Here is a 10,365-nt window from a genome sequence, read left to right as displayed (position 1 = left end):
CAATTATATTTCTTTAAAAAAATTTATTTTTAAATTTAAGAGAGATATGTGTTATTTTTTTATAATTGTTAGATGTATATGGAAAGTTTGTTTACTTGGAAATATATTAAGTTTTGAAATTATTGCACTTACTAAGGAATAGCTAATACAACACTTTAAAAATGAATAATTATTCATCATTTTGAAAAATAACTATTCATAAGGAATGATTACTCCTTTTAAGAAAAACATAACCAAACTAAAGAATTACTAAACCATAGGAATAACTATTACATTACAACGCCTATTATAAATACAAAGGATAATTACAATTTACCCACCTGTGGTTTACCTCAAATTCGATTTGCCTACCTGTGGTTTAATTTTTGACACTTTACCCACCTGAGGTTAGGTCCGTTTAGTCTCCGTAACCTACCTCTGTTAAAAAAAAGGGTAAATAAGTCTTTTTCCACCCATTTTATGTCTCTCTCCTCCCAAAACAAGAAAAACAAAAAAAAAAAAACAAAAAAAAAACAAAAAAAAACAAGATTAAAATATGTTATTTGTTTCTTATAATTCACAATCACGAAGAACATTCACAAACATAAAGAACAAACCCAGAAAACTAATACAAATCAAATGAAGCAAAATCATGAGAGAGAGAGAGTTCTTCGTCTTCTTCCTTATACTAATTTTTTGTGCCTGAACTAATAAATTTATTAAAATCAAAGCATAACACAGTTTACAACATGACAACAGGGAGGATCAACAATTTCTAGCACTTAATTTCTAAATTTTTGATTTTCAACATCTAAGATCTCACTCACGCAACAAACTTAAACAACAAACCCACCATAAAAAATCACAACATCATGAACAGTAGAATAAAAATTACTTGATTTACTGGGTATAATAGAAGCAAAGTGAAAATTTCAAAGCTAAACAACAACCCAAAACCCATTGAATCACCGGATCTGCCACCAGATCGGTCAACAATTTCCTACATCAAGCCCATGACTTTCAATGCTGAGCTTCGTTTTGTGAGAATTTGAAGGAGGTGGCCTCGGCGGCAATGGACTCTTCAATTTGGCCACCATAGCTGGCGATGGCTTGGATTTGGAGAGGATGGAGGTCAGATCAAACGGTGGCGCATTCTCCTTGGCCGATTTAGACTTCCAAGAGGGGCATGACTTGGCGGAGCTACGGCTCGGCAACGACGCTGGATCGGTGGACTTTGCCTCCCTCAAGATCACGTTTCTAAACCAAATCCATACCCATGATGGATCAGCTGCCTCCAGACACACCCCTTGTCCTCCTCTGTCAGTTCACCGCCCCTGCCATGGTAGATCAGCTATGGCCCGTGGGTTTGGTGATGTGACAGCGGCCCTAGGTTGGTGATTTTATCTTGATCATCGGTGTGGGGTGGAGCTCAGCTATGGGTCTGGATCGTTGAAGATGGAGGAGATCAGAAAAGCGTAGAGAGAAAGAGAGATTGAAGGATTGGAGAGAGAGAGTACTGAAGGATTTTATATATATATATATATATTTTGCTAACCTTTTAGCAACTTTTATTTTATATAATTTCAGAAACTCTAACAAGGATTATAGAATAAAGGTTATGTATTTAATTATTTATGCCTTGAAATTTAAGGAATTCGTTGGATTTGGATTCGGAATAGTTTTAGTCACATAAGCCTTAAACTATTTAATTCTGGGAGAAAAAGGAGTGTTTGATTTGTTTTGAGTTTTGTTTTTGATAAAAAATGTGTTAGAGTAACGTCTGCACTGAAGGTGGGTTACGAAGGAGTAACGGACCTAACCTCAGGTGGGTAAAGTGTCAAAAATTAAACCACGGGTAGGCAAATAAAATTCGAGGTAAACCACAGGTGGGTAAATTGTAATTATCCCTAAATACAAATTCTGGTCCTATTTGGTCCACTTTGGTCTCATTCGGTCTCATTTGGTCTATTCTATGCACTTTAGTCCTATTCTATCCACTTCAATCCACTTAGGTCTTATTCGGTCGACATTGATTCTATTCGGTCCACTTCAGTCTTATTTGGTCCACTACGGTCTATTATGTTTGCTTCGGTCCAATTTGGCCTTATTTGGTTTACTTTGGTTCTATTTCGTCCATTATATCCACTTTGGTCCTATTTGGTCTTATTCGGTCCACTTTAGTCCATTTTGGTCTTATTTGGTCCACTTTGGTCCTATTGAGTAGATCCGGTCCTTTTCAGTCAACATTGGTCCTATTTGGTCCCATTACATTATGTACAATTTGGTCCTATTCTGTCCACATTGGTCCTATTCGTTCAATTCGATCCATATTGGTCCACTTCGTTCCAATTCCATCTACTTTGATCTAATTTGGTCCTATTCAGTCCATGTTGGTATAAGCTCCATATATCCAGATTTTCGTTTTCATGTCTCATTAAGAGCTACCAATGTCTGCACTTGATACAAAATCACAGCATAACTATCAATCCTACCCCTCAAAATATACTCTATTAACTTTTCTGGGAAGAACCATGGAAATAATAGTCACTGTCAATGGTCACTGACAAAGCTAGCAAGGCAAATGAATGGGTTCACCAAGTCCTTTCTAAATATGCTGGAACATCCATTGTAGTAGGTTAAGAAATAGAGTTCACATCCAAGCAAAATCGCTACAATTCTACAGCTTTGCATAAATAAGAAGTGTCTAATTGATCAACTCTTTTATACGGATAAAATTCCCCAATCCCTCAAGAATTTTTTGATGAACTCCAACTTCACTTTTGTGGGTATTGGGGTTGGTAGAAATGTAGTGTTGTTGCATTTTCATATTAAATAATTAAAGTAATAAAAATGTGAAATTAAATGTAAAAATGTAGGAGGTAATATGGAAGATAAAGAGTTATTCAAATTGTGTAATCTCACATTGGTAAAGAGAGATTCATTTATTATTTTTAAGTGTGGCGATTAATTAACTGAAATATATTGGAGTAGATATTAAGTCAAATATGTGCACAAAAGAAGGTGAAAAGATGGAGTGTCAAAAGTTGTCAATGTTTGTGCCACTTTGCTACCTTTTATCTGTTTAAATTTCTGTCACTGATGTCTTGGGCCTCCTTTTTTTCTCTTCCAAACAACTTTCTTTATTTTACTTCTTTTTTTTTTTTTTTTTTTTTGTTATCCATTGCATTATTTTACTTGAAAGCATGTTTTTGGCAATGATAACGTTATTACTTGTTAGGCATTCGTTTGGGTGCCTGCCTTAATTTTCCAGCTAAAATGTTTCTATTATTGAGCAGGCATTATAAATTCCCTACATAGATCTTTTTGTTATTGCGCTTACATATATTATAAGTAAATTTCTGATGTGAAACTTCATTGCATTTGGTGTAAAACGATTATGTATCCTTTTAGATACTATGTTATGTGTTTTCAAGTTCCATTCTCAGCAACCGAAATGGAGTGAAGAAAAAAGAGAAACTCAAACCGACCAATTCTAGTATTTATTAGCCAAAATGAACTTGGGGATTCTGCTGCTACTAATATTTATGGCCTTTATATACTACTAGCCAGAATATGGAGTTGCAATTGCCATAAGAGGAAATTTTCTATGAATGGTTAAACCAGTAGATTCAGTCATGTCCAAATCCTCTCCTCTTGCTCGACCAGGCAATGTCCAATCAAAGTTGTGAACAAGATTTGCCAAAACAAGCTCGATTGTGGCTATGGAAAAGGAAATTCCTGGACAACCTCTCCTTCCAGCTCCAAATGGGATAAATTGGAAGTCGTGTCCTTTAAAATCTATTGAAGAAGTTAAGAACCTTTCTGGTTGAAACTCCTCTGGTTCGACCCATAACGTAGGGTCTCTTCCAATTGTCCATGCATTGATAATTACTTGTGTGTCAGCTGCAATGTCATACCCATGTATTTTGGCATCTTGAATTGATTTACGGGGAATCAACAATGGAATAGGTGGATGAAAACGAAGAGTCTCTTTGATTATTGCCTTCAAATAATGCATTTTATCTAAATCATACTCAGTTATGTCCTTTTTGTTGCCAATGATCTCTCTCACTTCATTTTGCACATTCTTCATCATCTTTGGATGCCTTAAGAGCTCTGTCATTGCCCAATCTAAGACTGTGTACGTAGTGTCAGTACCAGCAGCGAATGCATCCTATAATAAAAGATGATAAATATTGAAGAGAGTTGTCAATATGCATTATGAAAGAGTGTTAAACCATAGCACAAAGACAATATTTGGAATATAAACTATGGAAGAAGTAAGAAAGTCATATTTTTTTTTATTCATTTCTTCCTTTATAAAGAATGTCCTCTCTAGATATAGCTAAAGTGAGATGCAAGGCTACAAAAACTAAAGCATCATGTAGTACCTTAGTCCTTAGGTGTCTTCCATGTATACAAGCTAAATAGAAATCATGACTATATATATGTGTCTAGCTTTCATGATAGAATCAAACAAATATTTATACACTAGGTGGTGTGGGTAAATAGTTACATAAGTACATAACTATCCCTTTACTATTTTCAAAACAGACCCTTTTGCAATCAAGGTTATCAACCTCTTTTGGAGTGAAATAAGAGACTATTTAGTATTATTGGTCACCTTCCTTCGTCAAGCATTCCAAGTTATTTTCTTTATTATACATCTTTGCTCATTTTGGGCGAAAATATTTAATTTCACTCATTACGTATGTTTGAATAATGAGTCCATAGACGCTTTCAAAAATAAAAGTTTATAGACACATACATTTCCATAACTTGCTCAAATAACAAATTATGATTGATGAGCAATAAAAATGGTTTTAATACAGATTTATGTGAAAGTGTTATTATGGTTATTAGTCACCAATTATAATTTATTACCTCAACAAGATGTGAAAAGTGAGTGTGTGAAAAAATGTATGTCTATAGAATTATTCATTATCTTTTACCTCAAGGATGTAATATTGGTTTGTTTTTTCCCCCCCTAATTGACTTAGTTCAAACTTCCAAAACGAATATGCATATTTTCTTAAACTCATACCAGAATGTTTTAGAGGTGCCAAAGGCTCTCATTAGCAAAAATAGGAATCATATATCCAGCTTTTAGGGTTATACTTTATATTTCATCAATTGTAGTATACTATGTGATTGATTAATATTTTTTTTCATTTTAAACTTTAGTTATTTTATAGAGAAAGAAAGATATATGTGACAAGCTGTAATTGGTAGAATTTAAAGTGTGTAAGGTTGAATTTAATCAACCATGTAATTGGCTTTATTCCGTGACCAATTTGCTTGTAATTTAGCACTTAGCAACCCTGTATTTAGGTGGAAAAATTGTAAGGGTAGTGTGTGAGAAGTTGTGAAGAAAAGCTCAAGAGTGTGCAAGAAAAACAGAGGTTCGCGGTTAGGGCTCGCGGGTGGATCGCGACTGGCAAGCCGCCAAAAGCTGGCACGTGAGAGGCACACTGGGAAGCTGAAGGGTCGCGCCAGCTGTCACGCTACAGGACAAAAGTTCCAGACTGGCCAGGCCGTTACGTCGCGACTTGAACTCATAACTTGGACAAGCCGCGAGACCAAGTCGCCACCTGTTTGGCAAAAACTGACGTTTTGCATTCCCTTCTCACCCTACTATATATACACCCTTATACCCATCATTTTGAGAGAGCTTCCAGAGAGAATTTTGTGAGAGAAAACCCTAGAGAAAAACAAGATTGTCTCATCCCCAATCTTCATCTAAAGAGACTCTACAAATTCTTTTATTCTCTTCCTCTCCATTGTCATACCCTTGAGAGGTTATTTACCAAACCCTTATCTCACCACACCCACGTCTGTGCGAAGGTCCATTTGGTGCTTAGGGAAGCAGTTTGAGAAGGAACCAATATACATTGGTTGATGCTATGGTCAAGTAGCGGAATCCGACAAGCTAAAGAAGAAATAGGTTCGGCGTAACCTCGTTGGAGCAAGAAATTTTGACGGCTTAGGTACTTGGGTAGATTAAGCTTGGAGGGTCTTCTACTGTTCATGTATCCCAACTATATTCTTTAGTGGATTTTATCACCGCTTAGAGGGCGGTAAAGAGGTTTTACGCCGAGAACTTCGGTTTCCTTTTCGATAACACATCGTGTGTTGTTCGTGTGTTTGCATCTCTCTTTCCTTTATCTTTACCTTATATTTACTGCTGTGGATGTGTTTATATTTAGCTTAGATTGTTTTATCAATTTTGTTATAAGCTTGTTATCATATTCCGCACATTAATTGTTTGATATAAAGCTTGAATTAGTATTTTTGTATCTGGGGGTCTAAACGTTCAAGGGTGTTTCATACCCATATTGAACTTCCAAAGTGCAACATAGAAAACAAGATCGTTCTTCTAGGAATGATGAAATTATCTTTTACCTCTTCAAACATATAATTTGGACATAATCATACTTCCCATCAAGGGCAGAGCCAAGAGGCCAGTTGCCCCCCTTAGCCCTTCCAAAAACCCTCCTTTTAGATTCGTTCAACAATTCGATTACTAAACATCTTAATCAAGTACAAATGTAATAAAAACAAATGAAAACCAAATGTATAATGCATGTAATTACATTTAAAACCTAGTTCCCTCTGTGACCATGACTCATCTAATCGATTGGATCTGGTGCTTGGGAATGAAAAACCATAATATATATATATATATATCTTTACCTTTCAAAAGTGTCTAAGTATTCAAATTATTTATACAATAATGTATCATATTTCATAAAAATGAGTAAGTATATGCAAAAATGGTTGTAAACTGTAATAATTTATACATTTTATGAGTTTAGCAATAACCATAATGAATTTCGTCTGAAATTTATTTAAAAGTACTAAAAATCATTACATGACAATTATAAGCAGAACTTTGACTATGAAAAATTAAAACACAACTTATTAGTGTGTACATACTAAACCTTAACAAATAAACACTATATAATAGTTATACTATCATTTTATGGGTAATCGAACATTGAAATGATGGTTAATATTATTCAAACGTATATATATATATATATATATATGTCTATGCATTGTGCCCGTGCATAGTGTGTGTATTTATATGTCTACTGATGTATGGAGAGATATGTATTAGTTAAAGTTTTAGCCCTTGATGTCAAATTCTGGCAATGCCTTCCCATAGGAAGCTCATGAATCCCAAAAATGAGGATGATGCACAGACACATATGAGAGAGAGAGAGAGAGAGAGATGCTTACTAGGATTAGAGCTTTAATGCTAACTCTATCAATAGGGAAACCGATAACGTTTTCCTTTTTAATCCAAAACAAAACATCCACAAAGTCACTAAGAGCATGATCATGACCCTCTTTCTTCTCATAATTTAAATGCTCTTCAATTACTCCTTCTAGAAAATCATCAAGTTGTTTAGCCACTTTCTCCGCTCTAGCATCCAAGCCATTAACACGATTCACCCAAGAAAGCCATGGAATATAGTCCCCCACGCTTATGACATCCAACAATTCCACAAACTCCCCTAGAAGCTCCTTAAACTTCCTTCCACCTTCCCCTTCGCCATATTTCTTTCCCAAGGCCACCCTAGATACTACATCATTAGTGAGCTTTGCAAACACCTCGCTTAAATTCACAGATGTAGATGAATCATAACACTGCTTGATTTTATCTATCATTAGGGACGTTTCCTCCTCTCTCACATAGTGAAAGGACTTAACCCTTTTGTTACTCAAAAGATGTAGCACAAGTATGCTTTTCATCTGCCTCCAATACTCACCATAGGGAGCCATTGACACATCTTTGTAATTGTACAATAGTTTATCGAACATGCTTGATTTGGGGCGGTTTGCAAAGTTGAGGTCTTGGGTCTTCATGATCTCTTGGGCAGCATCAGCAGACGAGACAACAAGGACTGGTACGCTGCCAAAGTGAAGCAGCATGAGAGGGCCATGGCGTTGAGCTAAGGTTTCAAGTGAACGGTGAGGCTGCAAGCCAAGTTGGTGAAGGTTTCCAATGATTGGTAGCTTTGGTGGTGAAGGTGGTGAGTTTTTTTTGGTGTTTCTGTTTGGAAGGAAGGAGGACCATTTGAGTAGGAGTATGAACATGAAGGCCAATATGGTTAAAACAAAGGTTTGGGGCAACATGGATGTTACATTTGGCACTAAAAATTGCAGGAAATTTGACATTTTCTTCTCTCTTTTCCGGGCAAGTGTGTCTTTTTTGGATGTTTAAAGTTTATGGGGTTTCCCTTGTTGATGTTCCACAAATTTTCAACTTCTATACATATATCAAACAGCTTTGGATACCCAGGTCATGCCCAACTGCCACAAGAATGGTATGTACATGAATGTGAATAAAGTCAGCAAATGGCTAATGATACGAAGGCGACGCGTGGATTCTATAGTACCTCAAATTCAAATACGGTTCTACGGATGACACGTGTAGTGAAAAGGAGGAAAATACGATATGCTAGAGCACCTCAAATTCAATTTGAATTCCGCAAAAATGTTTGAATATTTGATTAATATTCCTGCACTTTATAGTGGTATATTCTCTCTTTCTGTAGGTTTTGGACACAAATGTTGTTTTCTTGTATAGTTACACCATTTCTCCTACTAGTTACCATTGAATATTTGTCTCTTTGGACTTTAGTGGCACATAGACCTTTAGTTTTGCGTCTGTGTTTTATTTTTATGGGTCTCATATACTGTTTACGAGACCCACAAATATGAAATTTGACAAAATTAACTTTAAAATTAGGTTTCACGGCATTATTCACACATTTAGAAATTATTTTACTACAATGTTTTCAGTTTTCAATTTTTCAACAATAAGCTGAATCCAAACAGCCCCTGAATCTTGATTTGATGATTTCCTTGGTTAGCGTGACTCTTCACAGACGAAATTTTTTTCCCATTCTAAGAGAGAGACTTTACGAAAATTGATTCATGATATACATATGAAAAGATAAACTATGAGTCTTCCCTTAATAACGTTGATGCAATATCACGAATTTTTATATACATCAATGAGATTATTTATATATCAAAACTATTGAAATATATATATAGTTATATTTCTAAGTTTTGTTCGTATTCAATGATGAATTTGAATACTGAATAATAGATGAAATAAGAATTAGGGGTGCCCATTGGTGCTAAGATAATTAGTCAATACCACACCACATATGATAAAAAGTTGAGGTTGGTGGTGGCAATTTTCTTTAGTATATATATAAAAGTCATGTTAAAGATATGTTTTAAATATAAATTATATATTTTTGGTGAAATAAAAAATTATTGATATATTTATTTTGGACCTCTTAAGTAAAAATTTCTAGTTGCACCACTATTTGGCACTTGCCTTCTTTTCTTTACATAAATTTTCTAATATTGTGGAGACATTATAATTTCCCTGTATTTTTGTTATTAATGCATACAGTATTAAGTAAATTTAAATTTTTGTTTCTGATGTGATATGAGATAAGTACTTCTCTGATTTTCTCACATTGATATGATTTTGGGATATACTTTCTCCTTTTTTTTTTTTGTTCTGATCTCTTACGTGTTATGATTAATACGATTTTCTTTTATATTTTTTGGTTCTTTTAGTTTGGGTTTCGTGATTGTAATTGAATTCATTTTAGGTTTCTGATGAACTTTTGGTTATCATTTTGTTTGCAGAGAAATTGCTAAGTTGATCAAAAGTTTTGAGAGTGATATGTTGGGTGCACTGCACCATGGGGAAATTCAGAAAGTTTAAGTGAACTTGCTGGAGAAGCCTGCCAAAAATAAGAGTTGAAGTCATCTTTGTTATGCACAAAAGTCAAGGTAAGTATGTTGCATTTATTGTGAATTGATGTCAATAGTGTGAAAGAAAGAAAAGAAGAAAAAGATGATGAAATAAAAGGAAGGCTATTCGGCAATTTGGTGTAGAAGAGTGAAGAGGAAAAGTCCCAGTGAGTGAGACTATTAAGGATAGTGCAGTATTAATGAACTGCGTGAATGAGAGCAGGTAAAAAGAGGAGAAGAATATAAAGAGAAAGGGAAATTGTGAGAGATATATAGTGATGAAGAGAACTTTTTTTTGTTCAAGTGGTATTTTTAAGTGTTGTAATCTCTTTTTAATATGATTAAATTATTCAAAGTTTGTCCCGAAATTTTTCCATTCGAAAAGAAATACTTTTCACGTAAATCTTTGTGTTTTTGTGTGGTTAACAGGTTGTGCTCAGTGGCGACTCCAGAAAATTTTTTCAGAGTGTTCCTTAACAAGCATGAATTACACAATCTAATAAAAAGAAAATTTTATATATTGACAACAACAACAATTAAAAAACACGAGATGAATCTTGCACAGGAAATGAATCTTGGGTACGTGGTTTTCTTGTC

General features: G+C 34.7%; 1 protein-coding gene across 1 annotated transcript; it reads right to left on the bottom strand.

Moving 5' to 3' along the window:
- Positions 1-3,454: 3,454 nt before the first annotated feature.
- Positions 3,455-8,281, bottom strand: LOC112031937 (cytochrome P450 736A117). Its single transcript, XM_024064638.2, has 2 exons — positions 7,222-8,281; positions 3,455-4,153 (listed from the first exon to the last, which is right to left on the bottom strand). Exons 1-2 carry the CDS (start codon positions 8,161-8,163, stop codon positions 3,542-3,544), a joined length of 1,554 nt encoding a protein of 517 aa, XP_023920406.1. The 5' UTR covers positions 8,164-8,281; the 3' UTR covers positions 3,455-3,541.
- Between the last annotated feature and the right edge of the window lie 2,084 nt (positions 8,282-10,365).

The sequence above is a fragment of the Quercus suber genome, unplaced genomic scaffold (genome assembly GCF_002906115.3).
Source record: "Quercus suber isolate HL8 unplaced genomic scaffold, Cork oak 2.0 scaffold_188, whole genome shotgun sequence".
NCBI classification, from domain to species: Eukaryota; Viridiplantae; Streptophyta; class Magnoliopsida; order Fagales; family Fagaceae; genus Quercus; species Quercus suber.
Note: the sequence above shows the minus strand (reverse complement) of the source record. Positions and strands in the feature narration are given on the sequence as shown.

Excerpts from the sequence above, each read along its gene's own strand:
- LOC112031937 (XM_024064638.2), bottom strand. The coding sequence starts at position 8,163 with ATGTCAAATTTCCTGCAATTTTTAGTGCCAAATGTAACATCCATGTTG. Across the intron at positions 4,154-7,221 it reads GCATTAAAGCTCTAATCCTA|GATGCATTCGCTGCTGGTAC; the intron begins GTAAGCATCTCT and ends CTTTTATTATAG.